The sequence below is a fragment of the Sturnira hondurensis genome, unplaced genomic scaffold (genome assembly GCF_014824575.4).
Source record: "Sturnira hondurensis isolate 20B ecotype Veracruz unplaced genomic scaffold, ASM1482457v3 Scaffold0021143, whole genome shotgun sequence".
Taxonomy (NCBI): Eukaryota; Metazoa; Chordata; class Mammalia; order Chiroptera; family Phyllostomidae; genus Sturnira; species Sturnira hondurensis.
In genome coordinates, this window is record NW_028093774.1 from 4,734,465 (window position 1) to 4,761,646 (window position 27,182).

At 48.5% G+C, this 27,182-nt stretch overlaps 1 protein-coding gene across 2 annotated transcripts in view; it reads right to left on the reverse strand.

Annotated features, from left to right (window-relative positions):
• AK7 (adenylate kinase 7) overlaps nt 1-27,182 on the reverse strand; it is a 53,216-nt gene that overhangs the window by 4,900 nt on the left and 21,134 nt on the right. Inside the window, exons 6-16 of one of the 2 annotated variants that reach the window (XM_037031211.1) lie at nt 23,031-23,111; nt 22,420-22,508; nt 20,407-20,497; nt 18,969-19,046; nt 17,731-17,880; nt 16,933-17,061; nt 16,239-16,368; nt 11,124-11,252; nt 10,896-10,958; nt 4,895-5,092; nt 1,895-2,115 (exon numbers count right to left, since the gene is read on the reverse strand). In XM_037031211.1, coding sequence (XP_036887106.1) covers nt 1,895-2,115; nt 4,895-5,092; nt 10,896-10,958; nt 11,124-11,252; nt 16,239-16,368; nt 16,933-17,061; nt 17,731-17,880; nt 18,969-19,046; nt 20,407-20,497; nt 22,420-22,508; nt 23,031-23,111 — 1,359 coding nt within the window. Of the gene's footprint in view, nt 1-1,894; nt 2,116-4,894; nt 5,093-10,895; nt 10,962-11,123; nt 11,253-16,238; nt 16,369-16,932; nt 17,062-17,730; nt 17,881-18,968; nt 19,047-20,406; nt 20,498-22,419; nt 22,509-23,030; nt 23,112-27,182 lie in introns of both variants that reach the window. The other variant, XM_037031210.1, reaches the window with a different exon arrangement.

The window sequence follows — 27,182 nt, forward strand, 5'->3', positions numbered from 1 at the left end:
TTATTAACAACCACACCTAAAACAAAAGCAAACCAAGAGGACAGCTAGATCAGGAGTGGAACCATAGAAATGAAGAACACATGGAGGGTTAGCAACAGGGGAGTGGGAGGAGGAGAAGGGGGGAGAAGATACAGAAAATAAGTAGCATAGACGGTAGGTAAAAAATAGATAGGGGGGAGGGCAAGAATAGTAGGGGAAATATAGAATCTAAAGAACTTGATACACATGGGCATAAACTAAAGGGGGGAGGGTGGGGGAGGGGTTGTGTAGGGTGGAGGGGAATGAAGGGAAGAATAGAACAACTGTAATGGTATAATCAATAAAATATATTTTTTTAAAAAAAGAAACATGAATGTTCTTATGACCAGAAGAAACACCATAAATGATGTTAAACAATGAGATGAGAAAAACTGTTTGCAACAAATTTTAAAAAGCTAAAAGTTCCCATATGTTATGGGAACTCACACCGTCAGCCAGGCACGGCCTGGGTGTTTTACACACATTGACTCTTTAATCACCACAGCTCCTCCGTGAGCAGGTGCTACAATCATCTTACTTTCCCAGATCAGAACTAGCAGATGGAGAAACTGGGACAGGGAGTAGCAACAAGGAAAGTGGGGCTGGGTTTGGACAATGCAGGAGGCTGTTGTCTCCTGGGGCCATTCCTGCTTCTCTTGCAAAAGGATCAGAAAAAAATACACAGCTCAGGCGTGGGCAGAGAAAACGTGCGTAAGAGGTGATGTAAATTCCTAACTAGCAGAGGAAAAGCCATTACATTTGTGATGGGAGAGATGAATAAAATCACCAGATCGGTCTTTCTTTATGAGCGTGGCATGTGTGAGCGCAATGGAAAAAGCTGTACTGGAGGAGGGGTGGGGAAATGCTCTGGTAAACAACATGACCACCCTTGCTGAAGGGTAGTTTAGAAATAGAGATCAAAAATTGAACCAGGTATGCAGAGTTTGACCCAGCAAACCTTAGAAATGTATGCTAAGGAGACAATCAGGAACCCTGAGGTGTACACCCTCCCTCCCTCCCTCCCTCCCTCCCTCCTCCCCTCCCCTCCCCTCCCCCCTCCTCCCTCCCCTCCTTCCCTCCCTTCCTTCTTTCCTTCCTCCATACATTAGATAGAATAAGCACAAAGAGGGAAATTAAAAAGTGTAAAAGGGGATATGGCATGTTTGGGGGAGAGGCAGAGGTTGAAATTTTACGTATAGCTGATGTCCAGGAAAGGCCTCATTAAAAAGATGATTTCTAGTAAAAACTCAAAAAAAGAAAGGAAGTTAGTCACACAGGTGGCACATGTTTAGATGCCCTAGGAAGTCGCAGAAGCAGCAGGCCACCAAGGACCTTGGGGGCCACGAGAAAGAGTTTGGAGCGTCATCTCCTGTGCTGGACAGCGTGTGGAGAGTTTAAGCGGAGAACCGCCGAGGAGCGTCTCTGTGTTAGAAGGCTGCGTGGGGAGAGACTGGAGACGGCGGGGCAGGGTTGGGGGGCACAGCCCGCATGACCCTGGCGAGAAGTGGGGAGCCGCGTGTCCCTGAGTGCTGCTGTGGGAGGTGACCTGGGGGGTGAGGACGGGGGAATGAGGATGAGCGCCCTCATTCAGGTTGACATGCAGCGAGACGTTCTCCTCCACAGAGACGCGTGTCGTCCATACCGCTGACAGCGGCTCATTGCTGCAGTTATTTACACTAAGCAAATGATTGTGGGCATCGTTTTTAAAATGGTACAAATAACTGAACAAACTAGCAAAATTTTGGGGGGTATTTCTGTGACATCATTAGTGGGATGGGAAATATAACTCGCTTAAATGGCTTTGTGCAGGACGGCGTGGGGTGGGTAGGGGAGACAGTGCACAGGCGCACCCAAGCCCACACGTGCGCGCACTCACCCACTCCTCCCATCGGGCAATCTTCTCTGCCCTCTCCTTGGCTTCCTTGCGCTCATAGGCCACTTTCGCCGCCACCTCCTTGGCTAAGGCCTCCTCAGCAACCCTCCGCTCCTCTTCTGCCTTTTCTTCATCTGTTAAACCATAATTTCGGGGCTCCCCAATCTCTTTGATGAGCCGTTTGATCGTGACTCTGTTCTCAGCGTCTTCAAGTTTTCCTACGTCTTTCAAAACCAGGAGAGAGGAAGGCAGTCAACACAACTCACATTCGGGGCCTGCCTGCTATGCATTCCGAGACCATACTCGGGAAACTGTTTATCACTGTCAACCTGTGATGATAAGTCACGTAAGTTGCCACACTGGGGTTTCCTTTTCCAGTTGCCAGCACAGTGCAGAGTTTCATGTCTCACCCGCAAGTGTCAGACTGAGAGGTCTGGCAGACATGGGGTTGGGGGCGGGGCGATGGGCTGCTCCAGTCATTGCATTTCTGACAGCCACGGTTGGTTTAAGTGGATGGATGAGGGGGAATGGACTTCCTCAAAAGGAGTGAGTTCTTCATCCTGGAAGCATTCAAGCAAAGACTAGAACACGTCAGATGGGGGTTTCCGCAGAAGGAAGTTCTACCCTTGCTGGAGGCCAGACTGGGTGATTTCCTGGTTTCTTTTGTTTTGTTTCTGAGAGTCAGTTATTCTGGGACATGCTTTTAATTTATTTAAAGAAAGCCAAAAAACTAAACTAATCATTTCAGTTAGCCTTCTTGAATAGGAGTAAGTCCAAACTCCAGACTATATGACTAATGTTAACATCAGGAGCAAGGAAAAAAGAAGAAAAGGCTTGTTGGTAAGTCCCCCTCAGTCACTGAAGAGTCAACTGAACGTCACTCTCTTAGGTGTCCTTGGAAGGTGTCTGCACAGGAGGGTGTGCGGTGGGTGCACTGTGATGCTCAGCACCTCTGGGCCTTCCTCCTGGTAACCTCTCACGCCCCCCGCCTCCCCCCTCCCCGGGCACAGCCAGGCTGATGCTCCCTTCCCCTCCTTGTGTTTTTACATTATGACCTTGACCTAGACCAGAGGCCCTGCCAGATTCTGACATGGGCAGATGGGAAGAACAGGGCGAATGTATCAGTGAGTGAGTAGAAGCAAGCCAAAGACAGACAAAAACAGAAACTCACACCTGCAGGTGCTTGAACGCTGACGTTGAAATATTTCCCAATTCCTCTAGTAGAGTAATTGCAACCTTGATGCGCTGGGAAAGGCTCTGAAACATTTTTTGAAAAGCTTTGCTCTCTTTAGGAGGAGAGTCTTGCAGAGGACAGCACTGCCCCCAGCGACACCTCTGCTCCGACCCAGGGGGGAACTTGGGAGTGGGCAGGGAGGGGCACCTGACCACAGGGCACTAACTGGCCTCTGACTTGCCCTTCTTGGAGTGTGGAATTGGGACCCAAGGTCATGTCCAGCCCCAGACTCAGCTACAGTGTAACTCGGGAACTCTGGATCAGAGAGTAGCCCCCGCCACCATGTGAACTGGGGAGGGGAGAGAGAGATTCTGGTCCAAAGAGCGAGAGAACAGTGGAATTCAGAGATGCCAGCATCATTCCAGGCCATGCCAGACCCTTCTGAAGCCAGGCTGCATTCCTGACCTTGACCCCCTGCCCCACACCCACCCTTATGATACATTTCTCCCGTTCGTTATCTCCCAGTTGCCAGCATGAGGTTTCGGGCACAGAAGGCACCGGGAACACAGTGGCCACTCCCCCTCCCGTTGTTTCCCCGCCTCTCGGCCTTTCCCCCGGGGCTCTCCTGGTCTTTCCATAAGTAATTTCTGGGGTTTTACTGAAAGGATGACAATTGCTGTCTTTGTGAAATTTGTTCACCGTTTTTCTTAGTTCTCTCATTAGATAGAGTAAGGACTTTCCATGGTAGTGGGTATCAAATCCTCTGCTGTACATATAAAATATGTAAAATAAATCTGACATACACAGACTCGGCCAGAGGAGGGCCAAAGCCAAACGCTTCCAAAGGTGCGACACAGAGAAGAACTCATAAGCAGAGTTATCTTTTTATTTCTTAGCAGTCCATTTCATGCCTTCGTATTGGTAGTGAAAAAAAATGACCACTTGTTGAAATCCTTTCCATGTGCCAGAAACTTCCTGTCTGTTATCTCTACCACCTGGAACACACTACCAGTCAGGGATTGTTCTCCTATTTCACAGGTGAGGAAACTGAGGCAGAGCCGGAACTGGAATCTGCCGTCCTGTTGACCCTAGCTCTAAGCCTCCCAATACTCCAGAGTCCAAACACTGCCCCTTTTGGCTCTAGGGGGTTAGGGGAGGCCTCGGGAGGCCCGAGGGGTCGGCCTGGCCACTAAGGTCCCACCAAGCTTTCTCACCAATGGAGGAGGAAGTGTCAAGTGCCCAGCAACCCAGAAAGGAAGGTCGGAGGTTCACCAAGCCACGGGAGTGGAAACAGCTATGACAGCTGAGACTCGCAGTCACAAATGATGATGGTGATGATGAGGGTGATGAGAGATCATGTTTCCTGGGTGCTTGCTGTGAGCTAAGCTCAGAGTAAAGCATTTAGAGAAAACGTGGAGAAATACAATGAAGAACTATTTCTGAGCAGCTGGCTGACCTAAAGGCCAGGTGGGGCTCTGTGAAGAGCACTAGTGTCCACAATGCCACCGTGATGGAACACTGTCCCCAGGGAAGACAGGGGCGTGGCCCAAAGCAGCTGGCAGCAGACACACTTCTTTGAAATGCCCTTTAAAATTGTGGTATTCCACTTCATAATACACCCATGTGTTTTCATGTAACAGTAACACTCCACATCTAAGTTCTCAAGGAGGACGCCCCAGGGGAAGTGCCCCGTCTACCCTGCGATTTTCCAACGCTTCCACCGCCCACCCCCCAGCCTGGCCGGAGACTTGCTCTGGGGCTGGCTGGGGGGGTCCTGACATTTGGTGGTGCCTCTCCACATTCACACTGCTTCTCAGCTCATTGCATACCAATATGTATCGGGTGGATTTCCACTTCATCGAAATAGTTGAGCACCGTCTCATCCTCGGTATTGATGTCCCGGTAGTTGCTCAGAGCCCGGAGGAACCGGTCCTGGCTGTAGTGGGTGCCCGCCACCAGGCTCTCAGGCAGATTCATCACCCGGAACTTGAGGAACTCATCCGAGGCGTCCAGCGCACAGACGAACTCTGGGGAGGAGGAGAGGCTCCTTAGTTAACCCAGTGACAGTGCCGGTTACGTAATTAGCAGGTGCTGGTGGACAGGGAAACATCTGGTTGGCAGCCAGGACTGAGACCAAGACCTCGAGCAGCTGCAAATGGCCCGACAAAGTGGAGGGTAGGAGCATGCAAATCAGGGATATTTCAGAGACTACTGCCCGGGGCCCTGCCAGTTGGTATTTGTAGGAGTCGTTATCGTTTTTTCCTCCCTCCCATTTTCCCTCCCCTCCCCTCCCCTCCCCTCCCTTCTCTGCCCTCCTTCCTTCCACAGCAGCAGCAGAAATTGCAAATAGCACATCTTCAATAACCCTGTGGTATCTTGCATCAGCTTCCCAGTCAATTGCCGAAGAGATCGGCAGCTATGAGCAATATGCTTTAATGGCTGATTTGCCAAATTAATAAAATCGGGGACCCCCCCCCGAAGATTTTACTTTTCCATGGATCCAGCACTTTCCTCCCTTTATGCCACTGGCTACAAAACATCTATGTCCAATGAAACACAGCCAGCGCCTCACTAAGTTTTGACCCATGGACCATGTCAATGACAGCGTCATTTCACTGGCCTGTGATTGTCTTAAACCGTGAAAGCAGCTGCTTCTCCTGCTTCTAGTACAGGTTCCGTGGATGTTTGAGTGAGTGAATGAATGATTAAAGTGAAGGTCAGTGAAATTAACTTTCTAGGTGAGTTACTGTTCTCTGATGTCCTCAGCAGGTCCAGAATACCCTGGCACCCAGACCAGCAGCTGTGGACATTATAAACAGCTAGCTACCTGAGAAAGCCTGGGAAAGTTTGGGAATGATTGGATTTTTATCGCACAGTTGTATTGGTTTGCCACATAATATGCCATTCTCACTTCATTACATGCTAATACGCTTTTTTGAATGAACAAGAAAAGTAAGTGTTGCCCTGACTGGTGTGGCTCAGTGGGTTGGGTGTCGTCCCACACACTTAAAGGTCGCAGGTTTGACCCCTGGTCAGGGCACATGCCTGGGTTGCAGGCCCGGTCCACAGTTGGGGGCGTGTGAGGCAGTTGACCGGTGCTTCTCACCCACGTCAATGTTTTTCTCTCTCTCTTTCTTCCTCCCTTCCCCTCTCTCTAAAAATAAAGAAAATCTTTTTGAAAAAAGTGTTCAGTGCAGAGCCCAGAGCAGGGCGTGCCCCTGGGGCACACGGAACACCTGTGAACATTGTCCGATTCATGTGTTAACAGTGAAAACAAAGTTTTTCAAAGTTTGTGAAAGTCCAGGAAGCACAGAGTCCCAAACAGATGGACCCAAAGAGGCCAATTTCAGGATTAAAATGCCAAAGGTTAAAGATAAAGACAAAATATCAAAAGCAGCAAGAGAAAAGCAGTTTGCTATCTACAGGGGTATCCCCGTAAGATTTTCGGCTAATTTCTCAAAAGAAACCTTATAGGTAAAAGGGGTTGGTGAGAAGTATTCCAAGTCATTAAAAGCAGGGACCTACAGCCAAGATTGCTCGACCCAGGAAAGCTCTCACTTAGAATCGAAGGGCAGATAAAGAACTTCCCAGACAAGAAGAAACTATAGGAGTTCATCATCACCGAACCATTATTATATACAATGTTAAAGAGACTTATTTAAGAAAAAGAAGATCATGCCCTGGCTGGTGTGGCTCAGTGGATTGAGTGTCAGCCTGTGAACCAAAGGGTCGCTGGTTTGATTCCCAGTCAGGGCACATGCCTGGGTTGTGGGCCAGGTCCCCAGTCAGGGGCGCATGAGAGGCAACCACACACTGATGTTTCTCTCCCTCTCCTTCTCCCTCCCTTCCACTCTCTCTAAAAATAAATAAATAAAATCTTTTAAAAAAAGAAGAAGATCAAAACTATGAACAACAAAATGGCAAAAGTACATATCTATCAACAATTGAATCTAAAAAACAAACTAATTGAACAAGAAGAACAGACAGAATCATGGATACAGAGAACATTTTGATCGTTGTGAGATGGGGGGACGAGAATGTGGGGGAATAGATGAAGAGGTGAGGGGATTAGGAAGTACTAACAGGCAGTTACAGAATAGCCATGGGAACGTACAGTACAGTGTAGGAAATGGAGCAGCCAAAGAACTTACACACATGACCATGGACATGAACAATGGTGGGGGCATTGCCCGAGGGAGTCGGGGGTGCTGATGGAGGGAGGCAAAGGAGGAAAAATCAGGACAACTGTGACAGCATAATCAATAAAATATAATTTAAAAAAGGAATCAACCGATGAATGCATAAATAGGTGGAACAACAAATTGATGTTTCTCTCTTTCTTTCTCTCTCTCTAAAAATAAATTCTTAAAGAATTTTTAAGTTCTGTTAATAATCTATGAATTTCAAAATATAACATCGTATCTTTTTTCCAGGGGTTAGGAGATGGAAGATTCTGGTTAATCAAATTGTGAGTAATGACTGACATATTTGGCTTCCAGTTGTCAAAGAATTTTAATATGATGACATATATTTCCTACACAGCGGTGCACTTCTAAGAGTCCTTTCTCTCTTATGATTTGGGGGGAACATCAGGGTTTCACAGTACCCGGAGGTAATTAATCAGGGTTTCACAGTACCCGGAGGTAGTCAACAAGCACTTTTCTTGTGCTTGTTGACTGTGGGTAGCAAGGAGTAGATCTCTGCTTGGTAAGATCGTACCAAACAAAGCCGCCACTGTTATTTGGCTATCTGGAATCACGTGAAAGCCTAAGTTTTAACAAATGTTTCCATATTCATCAGATAGGTGTAACTTTAAATTGCCTCTTTCAACCAGGAGTTCTGAATAGAATTACAATAGACATATGCTCACAGCGGAGGTGAAATGAAATGATTTACCCCAGGACTGGGTTACCACAGATTCCATTGTGCTCCCACTCCAATCAAGCGGGGGCGGGGGGGGGGCTTGTATTAATCCTGTTATTTTCCGTATCTTAAGATGCTTTGACATCTTGAGGGGGTGCCTTCCTGACCTGGGCGGCGGCTGTCCCTCCCAGGGCTAGCTGGCTTCTGAAGACAGTCAACAACTTAATTGGGAGCAAGCCTCCCATAGGCACGTCAAGGCCCCCCTTCCTTCACCTAAGAACGCACACCAGGCCAACCTTTCCCCTCGCCAGAAACCATCCACCGCTCGGTGCCAGGCAACTAGAGACCCCAGCCCACTGGGATTACGCAAACCGTCCAGTCCTCCAGAGAGGCTGTCTGCTCTGCCCTGTCTTGCCTTTCCCACAGAAACTGGGGGACGCTGTGCTCTCCATTTGCCTCTGCCTCCCACCCGAGCCTGGCCCTCCCTCCTGCCGCCCTGCGCGCCCCCTTCGCTGGGGAACCATCGTAAATTCTTCTTCTAAGGACATCAGCCTCTCGTGTGTTTACTCAGTCACCTCCATACATGAAGATCCTGAGGGTGCAAATGAGACGGTGCTCTAACCGCTTTTAGGGAGAGCAAAACACAACAGTAGTTTCTGGGAAGAGAGCAATTTATCAAAAGCCTACTAAACATTCCAAAGAGATAACATCTCAGATGGGTTCGGACTGTGTCCAACAAAGAGAGGGCAGCCCAGTGGACCTCGGTTCAGAATCCTCTGTCGTTTTACCGCTGCTTCTCTTTCCTTGTCTTATGGAGGGCTTTTGTTAACGCTGGGCTTTGGAGGCGGCCGGGTGAGGACAGCTGGGTCTGAACGGAAGCCCTGCCGTGCCCCAGTGAAGTGGACTTGGCTGAGTCACTGGGCCTTGGCTTCTGGAACAGTAAACATGGGAGTCATTTCCGCCCTGCGGGACTGTGGGAAGGCTCAGGGGGCTCCAGTGTCCAGTGCTGCCTGGTGTTAGACAAACGTCTAGTTGAGCTGAATGATACCTATTTATGCCCCAGTGAGGACATGAGGATTTACGACAGTTTGCAGTGAATGCATGGTGCCCAGAAGTGATAAACTCTCATTAACTGGCCTGGTTATTGAGAGCAATCGACTTTTCTTTTTCCGGTGCCCGGAAGTGATAAACTCTCATTAACTAGACCTGGTTATTGAGAGCAATCGACTTTCTTTTTTAACTTTCTGGGAGGAAGACCTCCGTGAATGGGAAGCTGAGATAACCCACCCCTTCCACGTTCCTGCCATAGCCCTCCATCCCTGAGGATGGCTGACTGCGGGGGTCCCCGTGCTCCCCTGCGCTTCCTTGTAAGCTGGCCGGGACCAAGAGGAGGTGAGGGTGATGGCTGTGAGCCAGCTTTCTTGAGGACTTTGACACGAGTGACCACGCCCTTCTGGGCTGCAAGTGTCTAGGGCCAGGGCGGGTACCCCAAGATATCCCACCATGGCATATTGATTATTTTGAGTTAAAGTTACTTAAAAAACTATCTGTGCACCCTGGCTAGTGTGGCTCAGTGGATTGAGCGCCAACCTGCGAACCAAAGGGTCACTGGTTCGATTCCCAGCCAGGGCACATGCCTGGGCTGCAGGCCAGGTCCCCAGTTGGGGGCACATGAGACGCAACCAATCAGTGTATCTCTTGCACACTGTTGTTTCTCTCCCTTTCTCCTTCCCTTCCTTTCTCTTTAAAAATAAAGAAAGAAAATCTTTGAAAAAGAACCGTCTGGGCAAGAAGAAAGCCCTGTCCTCTGCGACCTCCTGAGAGCAGGAGGTTAATCTGCCACGCCATCAGCACCCTCCCTGCACCTGAGGGCCGAGGGCCGGTCACCTGATCCCAGAATGGGAACCGGGTCTAGACAAGCCTAACGCTGCCTTTCTCGGGTCATTCCCCAGGCCCCACCTTCGTTTAGATTCCTCACTGAGAGGAATACCCAAAACTTGCTTAGATTCCTTTTTAATGAGCACTAACTTTCTTCCTTCTGCGAAGGTCTCAAGCTATTTTTTACTTTAGACTTTCCTTTGTCTAAAAAGTATAAAAAGGTGCCTGGTCCCTCATTTCTCTGAGTCTCATTAAGGCCCAAGCATCTTCTCATGATTCTCCCATGTGCATGTATTAAGGTGGTTTTTCTCCTTTTACTCCAGGCTTGGGTCAATTTTATCATTTTATTGTTAGTCCAACTGTAAGAACTAAATAAGGGAGGGGGCATTTTCGCCCCACCCCCAGCATAATCTTGTACTAAGTTGTTGAAAATAGCTTGTATTTACCCTATGAGCAAAAAGTGTCCCCTACGATTAGACCTCCTGCAGAATGATTTAAAATAGACAGACTGAGAAACTTTTAAAGTTCATGGCAAGGTCAGAGGAAATGCCTGCTAGTTACTCAGCAACTTCTTTTTGCATGGGATAAGTTGTTTAAACTTCTCTTTCTAAAGTACATTGTGAAATCTCCGGGTCAATATAGGACGGGATCAGACTTGCCGTGGAGTTAACTGTGAACTGAGAAGCCTTTCACTTGCTTTTTACTGTCTCCGTTCTGGACTCCGAATGCCTTCTGGAATTCCTCGTGGCCTCCCTGGCTCTTACGGCAGGTAGGAGGCCCCGCCCACTCTGCCCCCGAGGTCTGGCCGGCTGACTCAGAAGTCCGGGCACCCATCCCCAGAAGGGCTGGCTGCGTCTTGCTCTGTTCCGGGAGGGAGCCGCAGAAATGACATTCTCCAAGAACCTCAACGTCCCTGATGTGTACCCCCCACATTCTTTAGCTTGGAAATTTGGTTTTAAGTGTATCATTTGACTTTTTTATTCCCCTAAGAACCCTACTTTATTACTATCAAAAAGATTGTTCTGGTACAAAAGAGATATCAAATGACATTCCTTTAAATATGACCTTGAAGGAGTATTTTAAACTTACCAGGTATGATTAATTTATCAAAGGGAAACATTTTGCCTCTGATTTCTTCCTCCTCCTCGTCATCTTCTAATAAAACAAAATATACATCACCGTGTTTATTACATATTATTACTATGGATAGCTCAAAACATTAAACTATTTTAACCAGCAGTCACTAACTCCAGTTGAGTGACTCTTACTCTGAACAGTAAAGTTGCAACTCATCTGAACGTAAATATTCAAACTTACGGCTGAACAGGTCTTTGGCTTGATCGTAGGTCTTTGGGAATCCATCCAAAATGTAACCTTGATTCCTGCAAGGCATAGATTTCAGCTTTTCTCTTACAAATCGAATTACATATTGATCTTCCAGTCGGCCTAATAAAAAGAAAAATATATATTACGGAGTCCCACTCTACATAAGGGTTACATCCTAGAGTCATCTGAAAAATTATCATGTAGTCAAAGTTATGAGTGAACATCCCTTATGTTTCCATTAAAGTGAAAAATTACGTGGTTTGGAATTTCACGCATGATGGGTGACTTCTAACACAGTGAACTGGTCTCCAAGGAAGAACAGAAGCAAATGCTGATGTCTGGGCTTCTGGAATGTCTTCTGCAGTGACAGCTTCTGGGTGTCGCTGCATGTGGAGTACATGGAGAGACCCAGAGTGCCCCTACTCAGCAGGGGGGTTTACTCAATTCCATTTCGGTATCGCACCTCCATTAACCTTAATACATAATGGTAAATGCTCCTGTTTTGTGAATTGAGATGGTAATCATGTATGTTGCTAGCACATTATTTTTTACTAGTTGGAGGGGCTCAATAAACATTTGCTGCATTTGAATAAAAATCAACCTTCATCTGAACCTCAGGGGCACCCTCCTCTCCATTCTCCCTAAAGCAGCAGACCAGGGCCCCGCACTGCAACCTGTCTCTTCCAGTCTAGTGGCATTTCTGACCTTGGCCCCACTGGACAGGTCCTTTCAAGCCTTGGCCACTGCCTTTGCTGGGGGAGGCTGGAGACGGGGGAGTTTGTTCTAAAACTGGCACAGCGATGCAGGGGTTCAGAACAGGCCTCCCCAAAATGTGCCGCTTTGAGTTGTGAGTTATTATGAACTGAAGGCAGTTGAAACCCTTTGAGGTCATGAGAAACTTGTAACTCTCCCTCAAAGAACTTAAACTAGGGACCTTGCCCATAACAAGAATTATCAGCAGAATTTTTTTTACCTTATCTGCCTGGCTGGGCAAACTACTCATTACCGAACACCTGCCCTTCCTAGCTCCCTGCAATGGCCTTCTTCCCCTCTGAGCCTCGTGCTTGGCTACCAAGGTCACGTACACCTCATTTCCCTTCTGTCATTGCACCTCTCATGTATGTGTGCCCTCTGGCTCCCTCGTGTGTGGGGGGCTCCCATGCATACACATATGTAAGTGAATTTGGTTATCGTCTCTTGTTAAAATCTGTCTCATGTAGATTGGATGATCAGACCAGCCAAAAAAAACCTAGGAGAGTAAGTTTCTCCCTTCCCGGCACAGATGCCATAATATCCACGTATCATTTTGCCATAATTATTGATCAGCTAACATTTCCAAGATACAGCCCTGTCCTTACACTGCTTCATGGATGCCTTTCGGTGATGTGAGTCTGATTCAAGAAACTGCCCCCTGAAGCTGTGTCTAGGGCAGCGCTGTGCTTTCTGTTGGTCAGTGGGCCCGTCAGATAAAGCAGCTCTCGGCCTCTGTCAGTGACAACGCCACGATCTGATCAGGACACCTTTCTCCCGCCCGTCACTGTCTCACTAATCGTGGAGCAGTAACCGATTCAGAAAATCATTGTCTTTCGGAAATGTGTGTATTATGACAGAGACCAGAAAATCATCAGCAGTGTCATTTAGCAAAACGAACTTCCTCGAAATGACCCGACACCACTTCCCACCCAGGAAGGTTCCCGACACGGCAGAGGCAAAGGCACCTTTTTGGGAAGGTCGGGGATTCACGACACTCACAGCAAGAGTCCTCTAAGCGTTCCCCAAGGCTTCCTTGGGGAGGCAAAGGCATGTGACCAGAAACCCTGCTTCCCTCCTGGTCAGCGCGTGCTTGCTTCACTTCGGGCGGCGGGCTTTGCTGTCCATGTCTGTTTGTCCCCAGCAAGTGCCAGGATACCAACAGGGCCCCCAGGGACAGGCGACCATGACTACAGGCTGTGGGGACACAAAGGGCCAAGTCCCAGCACCTTTCTCCAGGGAACCGTGACCTCCTAGAGGTCTGTGTGGGCTCCTTGGAAAAGGACTGTCACTTCTACTCTGAAAGGAATGAGCACAGCCCTATGAGACAGCCCTTAAAACACCACATTGCTCTTTTTAAAAAATGCCAGGTCTGTCTTTGAAATACCAGGAATATTTATTTACTTTTTATTTATTTTTAAAGCCAGATATTATATGATTTTTTAAAAAGATTTTGTATATTTTTAGAGAGGGGAAGAGAGGGAGAAAGAGAGGGAGAGAAACATCAATGTGCAGGACAAACAGCAATGGTTGCCTCTCAAGTGCCCCCTACTGGGACCTGGCCTGCAACCCAGGCATGTGCCCTGATGGGGAATCAAACTGGTGACCTTTCAGTTCACAGATGGGTGCTCAGTCCACTGAGCCACACCAGCTGGGGCCAAACCCTCTACGCTTAAGTGTCTTGGTTTAGGGAAGATGTCTCAAGTTTCCCTGTGCCACTTGCCAAGGAATGTCCCTAGCTTCCTACCTTCCTGCTTTAAAACCACGAAAGTATGACTCTCCCGTGCTGATGAAGTCTCTTCTAGTTCTCACACGGTCTCACACGGTTAACACTAACACCACCAGTCTGTCATTCAGTTTCAAACTCTTCTCCCAGCACAGCCTGACTCAGGCCCAGAGGGACGCGGGGGAAGGGGGCCTTGCACACGCTCAGCTAGTTCCCCACCCCTCCTCCTCAGTCTGCCCCTTCCTCTTGCTCTTCCCATTCCTTGCTCTATTCCCTGCCTGTTTTTTATTCTCATCATTAGCATGTCTGTTTGTTTTCCATTTCTCAAGTAGTTTTGTCCTTTTACACACTTATTTTATGATCTCTGCTCATTTATTTTCTGAAGGCAAGGCAAGTCTGATTTCACTCCTGGTGGACTACTGTCTCAAAAAAATGGTAATTCTGATTTATGAGTTCATCTTTAGTAGATTTTTAAAAATTACTAAAAATATAGTTTCTCTTAATAAGCATATTTTTCTTGTGATTTAAAAAACTCTAATTTAAAAATAATTCTGTGGCCCTGGCTGGCGTGGCTGAGTAGACCGAGTGACGGCCTGTGAACTGAAAGGCTGCCGGTTCCGTTCCCAGTCGGGGCACAGGCCTGGGTTGCAGGCCGGGCCCCCCGTTGGGGGTGCGCAAGAGGCAACTGATCAGTGTTTCTCTCCCTCTCTTTCTCCCTCCCTTCCCTGTTCTCTAAACATAAATAAATAAATACTTGGTGTCCCCCATGCTTTGGGAAAAAAAAGATTTTATGTATTTATCTTTGCAGAAAGGGGAGGGGAGGGACAAAAAGTGGGGGAGAAACATCGATCCGTTGCCTCTTGCACGTGCCCCAACAGGAGACCAGGCCCACCAGCCCAGGCTGGTGAGACTCATATAATCACAAACGGGGTCATGTTAGGCCCCAGTGAGCCCACCTCTGTGTCCTCAGGCCGGGAAGCTTCTACGTGAGCTCGGCGGGTGGGTTCCAAGGTCTTGTTTGTTGAAACATAATCAAGGTCCTCATCCTAGTTTCTGGTGAACATGACCGGGAAGGGTTTTGGGGCAGACTCGAGGGGACTGAGGAACCCTTCCAGTCTTGTCGGAAGTGGGTGGGTGGGAGGACAGAGCAGGAAGGGAGGGGCGCTTGCCGTTCCGAGACTTTCCGTTCCCCCAGAGACCACGTCCGTCCTCCGCTCTGCCCCAGGCCTCTCCAGACGGAGGCTGCTGGCCCAGTGTGGCCTCTCGCATCTGGGAAGAACAGAGTCTTCTCCGGCCAAGCACAGGCCCTTCCTGAGCCTGGGCCATGCACTGGCTGTCCTCAACTTGGCACAGTCTCACCTGTGATCCTTCTACGCAGTCACCTCCCCAGGCTTGAAAAGAGCCTGCCCAGGTGGCACGTCACACGATGCTGTTATGTCAAGTCCTTGGACAAGACTGTCGGGTCCTCGCGAAAACCTGCTACATCGGTCTCTGTCAGTAAGTGTTTTCCCGTGCTTGTCTCCTCCAGTGAGCTGGGATATCGGAGGCTCTAGCCTCTCTTCAGGGGCGGTACTGTTCTCTGCCTCCAGCACCTTCTTTCTGTCCCCGACACCTCGGGCTTAAAGGGTAAGTCAGGAGGTCCCGCACTCCTGTGGATTCCTACAGCCCCAATCTCCCACCCTTCATTTTTTATTTTTCTAGAAAAATTTTATATGAGTTTATTTGGGCCAAACTGATGACATCAGGAAGCCAGATCTCAGAGGCTCCTCCCCCTTCCATGTGGCCTGGCCGGACTTCCTTCCACTGGTGTCCCCACCGTGGAACATCTGATCCTGGGCTGGTTTCTTCGCCCCCAAATGCTGGGAGCCGGGACTCTGTCGGACTCTACACCAGCATGGTGACTCCCAACGTCCCCCGGGGTGGGCAGAGGCACTGTGCAGCTCCACGCATTGATGCGTGTTCTCTGCACACCCTCCTTTCCCTCCGAGAAATCTCTCTGGGACTCTCATTCCCACTTCAGCTGGTTTAAGTGGACACTCAGTGTATGCTAACAAAACCGCTTTCTCTATAGCTGAAAACCAGATTGGTGAGGCCTGGGGGGAGGAGGGGAGGAGGCAGACGGGTAGCCTGGACTTCAGAGGGCTTGAAGACCAAGAGTCCCAGAAGTTGAGTAGCTCGGAAGAGGACAGCCCGGAGGAGCTGAGGGCAGAGGCCCGGAAGACCAGAGGTGGGGGCGCCCTCCAGAGCAGTGCCTTCGGAGTAGGGCAGGGGGCGCCCCCAGTGGCCCAGAGAAGCACAGCACCAGGAAAGGGCAGCTAGCACCCAGGGCCAGTTCACGCCTCTGTCCTTCCCTAACTCCCTCTTGCCCCCGTCCAACCCTGGAGGATCAGAATCGGCTACCGGCAAGAAGGGAGAAGTCAAGAGAGAAGAGAAACCAGAGGTGCTGGATGAGAGGCCGCGGGAGGACGCCACTGCACACGGGTCTGCAATACTGCAATACTCACAGACCAAATTAGGAAAATAAAGTAAATCACACAATAACAATGTTGTGCCATTGACCTGGGGGGAAGAACAAAAACCAGCCAAAGAAGGTCATCAGCAAGGCCAGCGTGCCCGGGTGCGCATGTCACCTGCATTTTGCTCCATGCTCTCCTTGACCCCATCCAAGAGCTCCTGTGCATCTTCCACGTTGTTTTCCTCTTCCTCTTCCTCACCTTCCTCATCTCCTTCCCCTCCGTACTTCGGCGCCACTGCGGCCTCCTGCACATCACAGAGATCGTCCAGTTGGAAGAGGCCCGAGCTGACTTGCTACCCACCAATCACTTGCTGAGGGGGGGCAGAGGGCTTGCGGGAAACCTCGGAACCTTCCTCTCAGTTGTGCTGGGTACCTAAACTGCTCTGAGGAAATAATGCCTTTCTGATGATACCCCGAGACATGGACATGTAGAATAAAAAAACCTCAAAAGGTTCTAGTCGGGGGCTGGGGGTGGGGGCAGGGCAGTGGACAGCAAAGGGGGACGGGGGAAATTGGGACAAGTGTAATAGAACAACAATAAAATAAAATAATTACAAAAATGAAAATGTTCCAACAACGGGGAGAATACAGATATATTTTGAGCAACAGCCTGGAGATGCACTAAGTTTCACGGGCCGCCCGTGAAAGATGCTTCCATCTCGGAGAGAGAAGCCGTGTGGGATTTAGTCTTCTTGGAAGGGGGGCCAACGGTAAAATCCAGTTATAGTAACACATCTCTTTGTAGGACATCATGCGAAAAAACATTTTTAAAGTATAAGAATCCCCAGTAAAGCAGTTAACAGTGATACCAGTTTTGCTATGGCCTCAGAAATGACGTCCTTCAGTTTGACGTGATGTAGTCTGTAGTACTTGGTCAGCACTTCCGAGATACTGGATTTCCCCACCGCAGGGGGACCGAGAATGCAAACCTTAATGGGCTGAGAGAGGAGAGTGGTCACCTAGTGGGCTCTGAACAACCTGCAGTGGGACAGAGTGCTTGTCAGTTTGGAGGAGAGCCTTCCTGAGTCTCCAGAGGCGGGTGTGCATGCTCTGCAGTGAGGCCGTTCTAGCTAAGTGGGTGTCCTAGCTGGTCCGAATCCCCAACTAGCCATGTGGCCTTGAGAAATGCGCTCCATCTCCCTGAGCCTTGGTTTTCACATCGATGAGATGGAGATCAGAATATCGCCCTTGACAAGCTGTGATGATTCAAGCGACCAGCAAATCTCCTGGCCAACAGGATCAAAGTAATAATGGGATTTCTCCCACCTCCTCCCTCCCTTCTCCCCTGCGTGTATCCAGGGCTGAGACAGGCAGGCCAGTAGGGTGCCTGGTTTGTTTCCATGTGTGGACAGCTCTGTGACGGTCAGCCTTGAGCTCACTGTCACGTTCAATGTGTATCAAACATAGCAGTCATTGCTTCTGTTAACTTTATAATTTTCATATTTGGTTGACAGTATTAACATAACACACAAGTGGGCTGTTAGACCTGGACCAATGGGTCACCTTTGAAAAAGAACTCGAATTTAGAAATTTGGGCATTTAAGAAAGGAAATACTTTCATTGAGAGAATTATACCCATAGTTGAAATAGAAAATGGCTATAGTTACCAGTAATTTTCTGCTTTGCTTGTACTCTCTGAGGACAGTGTTGATATTTTCCACAAAGCCTGCTTGGGCGACCCAGCGCATGTTGAAATTCTCCTTCACGCAGGAGGCTTCCATCCTCAGGTTGACCAGTAAGTGGTCAATGTTCTCTTGCTAAGAGATAAAGTCAAGTCAGAGAGTTGTCTCTTTATTTGTATTTTGATGATGATAACAGACCAAAGTCTATTATGATTAAAGAAAAATAGCCATTCACTAATCCCGGTGGTCCCTAAATGTTTGCCGACAGAGAGCCCACTGCGACCCTCCAACCTGCTCTTGGGGACGGGTGGCACTGGGCTCCTGCACAGCCACTCTGAGTAGGAAGATACTAGAAGCCCGAGTATGAGGTTTCATCTTAAAATGTTTAATTGTATCTATCATTTTTTTGGATTTCAGTAACTTTATTCCTATGCCCTGAACAGCCCCACATTAGACTGATATGCTGCTATTCAACTGATTTATAACATCCATACCCAACTGCCTTTTAAAGAAACCACTTAATTTTAAAAAGTACAGGTATAGAATGTTCTTCCTTGACCTTACAGATATTATTGAAAAATCAGGCTAAAAAACTCTCCCAAATCTCATCAATTACCTCACTCCTACAGCTTCCATCATCCTGCCTTTTCCTTGATAGCTGAATCAATTTTAAAAAAAATTATTAAATGGATTGGGGTGACATTGGTTGAAAGGTCTCAGTTGTATATTTCTATGATACCAGATCTGTATATTGCACTGTGTGCCCACCATCTACTGTGTCTGCTTTTTTTAAAAAAAAGATTTCATTTATTTATTTTTAGAGAGAGGGGAAGGGAGGGAGAAATAGAGGGAGAGAAACACAGATGTGCAAGAGAAACAACCATAGGTTGCCTCTCGCATGCCCCCTACTGGGAACCAGGTACACAACCCAAGCATGTGCCCTGACTGGGAATTGAACCAGCGACCTGCCAGTTTGCAGGCTGGCACTCAATCCACTGAGCCACCCCAGCCAGGGCCAGAGAGCTTTCACATACATCTTCTGACCATGACCTCTGAGAGTTTTTCAGAAAGGAAAACAGGCTAGCAGAAGAGAAGAGAAAGTTACTTTAGGGCAGATGGCTAGTTGGGCAGGAGCATGGAAGCCAGGCATTCTGACTCCAAACCCCTCAAGAACCACCCCATTCAGGAAAAGGGTAGACAAAAAGAATCCCTTATATACTAACCGTTAATTCCTTGGTTAGGAAAACATTTTCTTGGGGTACTTTCTGGATTTTCCCAGGGCCAATATTCTTACTGATGCACTGTTCGAGAAAAATAGAAATATTATTTGGCTTACCTGTAAAGTTTTAACATAAACGTTCTCAAACAAATGCAAGCATAACAGAACACAAAAACATTTGCACAACAGAAGGGGATGCACAACGGTATTCATTCACTTATTTAGCAACCAACACTGCATGCCAGGGACTGGAGATGAGAATGAGGAAGGCCCAGTTCCTGCGCTCAAGAAGCTCCCGTCTGGAAAGGGAGGCAAATGTCTGCACACAGACGTGTAACATTTGCAGCTTGCAAAAGGGGATGCTGGGAGTATGAAGAAACATGGGGCCTGTGCGGGAGGTGGGGAGGAGGCAGCTGGGGGGCTGAGGCGGGTGTGCAGAGGAAGATATCTAGGCGGAATCTTCACAATGAGGGGAAGGGCAGAAAAAGGCTAGCTGGGCTCTGAGGCGACAGGTGGCTTTGGCCAGAGTGGCCTGGACCAGCGTTCCTGGGAGTTGCCAGCTGGTCTGGAGAACTTGACCATCAACACATTGAGGCCAGTGTCCACGGGCACATTTCAGTGTTCTGGGGAGTGACTTGTGGGTGTCCAGCCCCCCAGCGGCCTTTCCTGCTGCCCTTCCTGCCACGACTGGAGAAAGGCCATCTGGGCTGTAAATGGCCAACACTTTACTGCAGATCCAGACGGGGAGTTTGGTTTTACAGACATTCTGCTGGGTTGGTCAAAAAGTCCATTACGTTGTTTCTGTAGGATGGCTCTAGTAGTGCTTAGTTGTCTTTAATTTCATTTGAAGCCGTTTTTTCAGATTGCTTTGTGACAGCTGTCATATCAGTGTGTGTTTTAAAAAAATGACCAAAACCAGTGGATTTTTGTACAACCATTTAAAACTGAAGATGGAAGAAGATATGGCATATTACGCTTTATTATTTTTGGCATATTGTGCTTTATTATTTTAAGAAAGGTAAAAACACAACTGTAAAGCCAAACATGATCTGTGCAGTGAATGGAGAAGGTGCTGTGACTGATCGAGCCAGTCAGAAGTGGTTTGCGAAGTTTCTTGCTGCTACTGACATTTTGGCCAAACAGTTCTTTGCTGTGGGTCTGTCTTATGTGTTGGAAGATGTTTACCCCTGGCCTCTGCCCACCAGAAACCAGTAGCAGGAGACAGCTGACATACTCAAAATGTACAAATCAATAAAATTATTGGTGAAAAGGAATGACGTGTCTTTCATTCTACAGAAAAAACCACGGGGACTTTTGGGCCAGCCCAGTACGTTCAGAGTCCCAGCCCCCAGTCTTGTTAGCACGCCGGGTTCTGTAACTACACTTCAGGGGTAAAACGATTTAGGAAACGCTGTCAAGTATGGGGGGTACAATGGCTGTACCTTGACTAAGTCCTCCAGGGTCTGGGCAGACTCGTCCACAGCAACCAGGTAATGAGCCTTCGGCACGTGGTCTATTACGTTTTGTATCACTCTGCGGACCAACGGGGAATGTCACGGAAAAGCAAAAGTGAGGCGGTAAACCAGAAGTCGCTGGCCCACCCCCACCCCACCCCACCCCACCCCACACGTGCACTGGGCACCACAGTGTTCCGTGTGTAAGGAAATTATGTCATTTCACTTCCAACGAGATCACGGTTGGGCTGATGGGCTGCACTACAGGTGGGGACGCTGGTGACGAGTTCAGTGACATTTCTCTGGCTGAAGGGCCACAGGATTCGAAGCGGGATCGGCACATCACAGGGTACCTGGGCCCTCGGGTCTGCAGTTTACCAAGGAGTCTGTCTGCTCCGCAGCTGGTTGATGTCACATCACGCTTGTGGGCGGGGTTTCACGGGGCAGCCGCCCACCTGGAGAAGGGTTGCTCTCCCAAGGGCGTCCCGCAGCTCCAGGGACGGGGCCTGAGATCTGCTCCCTGGGGTTAGTGTTGACCGCCAACAGACGGTGTCCGGGGCACCAGGTAGGCACTGTCATTACCATCCTCATCTCACAAATGAGAAACTCGGACACAGAGTGGGTGAGTAGCGGGCCCAGGTGCACACAGCTGGCGGGAGGCAGGGCAGGGACTTGGGCCAAAATGAACGAATCCCAGACAGAAAGCCCCAGGGACTCGAATCTAACACAGGACTGTCAAGTCTATTTCCACGCAAACTTTTTTCAGTAACGTAAAAATAAACCAGAGGCATACATCTAAATGTCCGTTTCACATTTTTATATTAATTTCTCAACATGTCATTCTTTAGTTTCTTTCTTGTTAAATATTTGACAATCTTAGAAGGAATCTGTAGGAGAAATGCTACTGAGTCCTTCTGTAATGGCAATAATTTAACTGGCTAATTTAGCTGTTCGGAAGTAAGATGTTAAGGACGAATGCTAAGTATTTTGTCTTAATAATGGAAAAGATTCCTTCACGTCTTAGAAAGCTGATAATGTAAGGATGCAAAAGAGCCGGAGGGAAGGGACCTTTCAGCCCGGCCACGTCAAGTGTAAATGCTGGCCGAAGCAGGTCCGGGTTTTGGATGGAGCCTGGAGCTTGTCCAATTCGGGGGGTCCTTCCTCAAGAAGAAATAATAAAATTTAAGTTGGGGGCCTTGGAAGAGACCCATGCAGGGAAGGCAGGGTCGGAAAGTGTAAGCTTCACTTTCTCCCCAGTATGTCTGCACGGCTGCCTGGGATTGTGACCAGTTTACTTGCGCCCAGTGGAAGAAAAGAGGAGTGGAATGCAGGAGCTGGAATCTCAGGGAAGAGCTGAAAATCGGCAGGGGTTTGGAGGGAGGATGAGCAGAGGGGTGGTAAGATAAGGCCCCCTGGAACCGGAAGTGTAGAAACGATGAACCACAAATGAAGTGAACCACCGTCTGACTCGAGTTTAAGTCAGGGTGTGCAGACGGGGAGGGGCTCCCTGGGCCTGTCTGGAGCACAGAGCTGGGATGCTCGGTGAGCAGGGAAAACGTGTATTAGTGTTACCGACAGTTGCCCAGGAAACCCACTTCAGCTTTAGAGTTTGCTGTCTGATTTCTGGAATTTAAATTGCTGGGCTGGACATACCAATGTCACCCGGGACAAAAGAATAAGAACACCAGGTCCCCGGAGTGCACGTAACAAGTTCCTTCTTTCCTAGAATTGGAAGACGTTCTATTCTGCTGATAAAGCTTTTAAAAGATGAACCCAAACGTGGCCTCGGAAGTGTGGACCTTTTAGATGGCGGGTGCTATTTCACCAGATGTAAAATGGAGAGAATCGCTGTACCGTCTGTGTTGGTTTGTTGTGAAGAATAAATACGATGACGCACGCAAGGGTCTTAGCACTTGGTGAGTGCTCAGTATGTGTTCACTTCCGAACACACACATCCGTCCGTGAGTTTGAGGGAAGTGGTACCTCTGGGAGAAAACTTACCCTGCGAGATCAAGGACATGAATTGTTGGAATTATGTTTGATCCATCCCCGAACACTGGTAGTGCAGGAACCTCGCCCAGCCAGGCTAACTAAAAGAGAGAGAAGCAGAAGCGTATGTTCTCCGTTACATGTGTGGGATTGTTACGGGTCCTGTACAGAGCTACGGTCAGAGGCACCCAAGGGGTCTGCCTGTCTGATGCAGATGGAGCACCAAAGAGCTGTTCGGTAAATCAGTTCTGGGGATATGTATCCAATCCTGTTAAGATAGATAGAGTGTAACCCCAGAGCAGAAACACTTTTCAATCCATCTGTGCCCTCATCAGCTGTCTTTAGTCCTCTGCGTGTTACCTGCCTAGGAAGAAAGTGCTTACGCAGGCGTGATGTCTTTGAATGAGAGGAGACCCATCTTTGTCGGAAGATGGGTCTCCTGAGAGGGGCGACGGAAGACGATAACGATGGGGGAGAACACAGGCGGTTATGGTCGCCGCCCTGAACTCTCTGCTCCTGTGTGGGCTTAGCTGCCAGCAGAAGCCATCAAAAACATCTTCAGATTGCACAGCCTTACTGGAAAACAACAGGAAAAAACCCTCATGGTCACCGAGAAGTCATACCTTTAAAAAAAAGTGTAAGATGCCTCCTTCCCCTCCGTACTGAAGTCCAGCAGCAACTACGAAAGTCGCGAATTTTTTCACCTGTTCGGTAGAATACAAGGAAAAAGCTAAGTGTAATATTACTAATCATATCGCCCCAGGTCATTTTAGTGGTTAAAAAATGAGCATCTTAGGGAGTCTAATGATCTCTTTCAGCTACCGAGCTGTTGTTTAAGATACAAATGGAATCCTTTCTAGACAACACTCCACGCTACTCAGGAATGCCTCCGACCACTATTAGAATTTAATGATCACTCTTAATTAAATGAAAGCCAGAGTTTATTATTTGTGAAGACTTAACACCTCCAAGTGTTGGGCACTTAGGGAAAAGGGAGATGTACAAATTAGTCCTTCCACAGTGATCTTTAATTACCTGGCAGGGGAGGTGGACACACATGAAACCACGCAACTTGGCCATGAACCTTAGTGCAAGGACTGCAATTGCTGTGGAATGTTTATTTCATCCTGGAGATGTAATCTGGGCCCTGGGAGAATCTGCCTCCATATTTAACCATGTTTAAAAGTCATCACGGTACTAGCAGCCTCACTGTGGGGAAATGGGCTTTTTGCAGCTTGAAAAGCTTCAGGCAGAGACGATGCTTAGGGATACCCGGGCTCTGAATCTTCTGATTCGAATGCCCTCCCTCCTAATGATCCAATCACCATGCAGGTTTTGCGATCCTTAGTTTAAAAAAGTGGGGACACTCGCGTAATTGTTGGAGCAGTTCTTTCTGGGTCGCTGATTCGAGGCCCCAGTATAAACGGGGCAAGGACCTCTGGAGGTCTGGTTAGGTTCCATGAAATATTTGACTCCCAGCCCACCACAGGCCGCCCCACTTCAGATGAGATCTTCTTCTCCCTGGTTAGTTCAATGGGAAACTTAACCTTGCCTGAGAGAGAGTCGTTTGTGAGCACACATGAGTGTGACTGGACGCTCTTCTTGCTCATTCAACCTCCAATTAAACCACCAGAGTTGGTGGCAGAAGCAGAGAGATCGACACCCCCACCACCACTGCGATTGGGTTTTGTGAGGCGAGGAGGTAAGGGAAAGATGATAAACGAGAACGCAGTCCACTGTTTAGGCGGGGGAATTGAGGCAGGAACCCCCTGCCGCAGGGAACTGGGAGGGCTGAGCGAGGTTTCTGGGGAGGGACGGCATCACTGCAGAGGCTCCACAGCCCTCGCATCCTAGGGCAGATGCACCAGGCAAGGGCAAGGTGAGGGCGGCCCCAGTTCCCTGGAGGTTCCTGAATGCACTGGCTAACGTGGCAACAGAAATTTTGCACGAGGGTTTGAAAAGCCTTCGGACTTGAGGCTGGTGAACCCGTGGAGATTGGGAGAGCGGCGCTCAGAGGGGGCACTCTTCACCCTCTCCCCACACCTTGCCCAGTACATCCCTTCCCTCTGGCTGTTCCTGAATTATAGCCTTTTATAAGAAAACCAACCATCTACTACCTGAGTGTTTCTCTGGGTTCTGAGAGCGCCTCTGGGAGATCAATCAAACCTCAGTGGGGGAGAGGGTGGTCATTGGGACCTCTCATCTACTGGGGTGGCTGGAAGCCCAGGTTTGTCGCCTGGGCTTGTCTCTGGTGTCTGGAGGTCGGGGAGCAGTCTCGTGGGACTGAGCCCATCATCCGTGGGATGGGATTCTAGCTCCGGGTAGATAATAGTGACAGAATTGAGTTGAATGGCAAGATGCCCAGCTGGTGCCTGCTAATTGCTCGGTAGTGTGGAGAAACCCACCTCTCCCCCTCCCAATTTGGAATTGGGTCTAGAACCTCTATCAGGGAAACAAAGAGCTGCCCTCTCCTGCTTCAGGTAATGGGGTAGGTTAAAAAAAAATCTCAAACTTTTCCTAGGGGGACAAAAAAGGGGTTCTACAGAAAGCCACCTCTCGGGTGATCTGATCGTGAATTCCTAAGTGAACAGGTCACTGGCAGGTAGCCACACCCTAGGAATAAAACACCCTTAGTCAAAGGCTTATCTTTCCCTCCAGGCAGCCCGGTCCATTGTTTCTGGTGAACATCTAAGTTAACTCACCTCTGAAATAAGCCTAACCATCCTCCAGAAAGTATATAATCTTGATAACTGTGTTATGAATCATTCCCTTTGCTTTGTTTGCTTTCCCCCACCTTCATGTAATCTGCCTTACATTCCCTCCTTAATTTCAAAGCCTGAAAGAAACTGCAAACTGTCGTTCTTGGAAGCACTTAAGATCTCTGCTTCCTGGTTTTTAAATAAAGATTCCTTTCCTTTATAAAAAAAAAAAAGGGAAGAAAAATCTTGTCTCTCTGCAACTGTTGTCAGTTTGACTCAAACCAACTCGACGATTCTCTACCTATTTGGACAGTCTCACATGGACACTTATGTTACCTGTCCAGCGTTGTTGGCCTGGCACTTCAGGAGGCCATGACAAATGTGAGTGAGGAGTAAGGAAAGGCTTACTGGTTGAGGAAGTGCCCCCTGAGGAGATGGGACCCCTAAGGGTACCTTGCGTGCATCTCTGAAAAGTACAGAGTTCAGGCTCCTCTTCTGTCCAAGGACAGGGAAACGGAAACGGAAGGGGCACGACGTGACTGACCACTGAAGACATCCGGGTGCCATCAGAGGTCGAGGAAGGTTGTACTAGCTGATGTGAGTCTGGTTCCTGCAAATCTTGGATAAGCAACTAAGCAACGCCCGCTTCCCGTATCTACGCAAGCCAGCAGAATTCCTGAAATGCTTAGCGTGTCTGTATTCAGGACTAAGCCGATGGATGGTACTGGCCTGAGGGCTGAGGGGACAACACAGGCTTGAGTGGATGGAGTCAGAGAGATGGAGTATTTCCCCTTGTTATACCCCTGTAAACACCTGGAAATGCCAAATAAAATGCCACTGGTACCTTCTAAGGATGGCAGCATCTCAAGAATATAAGAGATATCCCTTGGGACCAAAATGAGAGACGGGAGCACACGTGTGCTGAGAGCCGACAGTATAGCAGCCTGGGGGGCTGCTGGTTCCGTAATTTGTAAGTGTGAATGAACTAAAATCCTCACTCAAGAATTTGGTTAGTGATTTGAGAGAGAGACAGAGAGAGACCAATGTGAGAGAGAAACTTTGAGCAGTTGCCTCCTGTATGTGCCCCAACGGGAATCAAACCCACAACTTAGGCGTGCGCCCTGAGTGGGGGTCGAACCCACAATCTCTTGGTTGTGGATGAAAAGGGGCCACATACTAAACCTGACAAGCTCAGGAGAGGCCTGTATGATGGCCTTACAAACTCAGAGACTTAAAGTAACCACAAAGGACGGGCTGAAATGAAAACTTTTTAATAAAAGCAGGTCATGAAGGGCAGTCATGTTGACGGGGGACTCCCATGTTGGAAACATTTTAGTTTCAGGCAATAGCTAATGAGCTTAGTAATCAATGTATGAAAAAAGCTATTGTTCCAGGAACTGAAGGTAGGGCCACCTGGACTCCAGGAGACCACAGGCAGTTCCCCCTGTGCCCCAAGAGGACTGCAAGCCTTTCAAGTTGATACGGGAGTCACCGTGCCCCAGAGTGAGAGGCCCACCGCCCAGGGCACAGAGGAAAGAACGCTGCAGCTCTCCATCTGATTAACTCTCCCCCCAAACTCCAGTCCCCTCACCTACACTTTTCTTCTTATAAAAAGGGCCGGCTTAAAATGGAATTTAAGATGGTCTGTTAGGGTAGAAACCCACCGCCTTCTCAGATCGCGGCCCATCTGAATAAAGCGCCCATAGAGATTCAATCCCTGTCTCTGCTTATTGGATCTGGTAGGTGACAGGCGGCACGAACACTGGCTTTTCCAGTTTCAAAATTACAATTTTTATGAGAGTAGTCTGCCAGGAGTGAAATCAGACTTGCCTTGCCTTCAGAAAATAAATGAGCAGAGATCATAAAATAAGTGTGTAAAAGGATAAAACTACTTGAGAAATGGAAAACAAACAGACATGCTAATGATGAGAATAAAAAACAGGCAGGGAATAGAGCAAGGAATGGGAAGAGCAAGAGGAAGGGGCAGACTGAGGAGGAGGGGTGGGGAACTAGCTGAGCGTGTGCAAGGCCCCCTTCCCCCGTGTCCCTCTGGGCCTGAGTCAGGCTGTGCTGGGA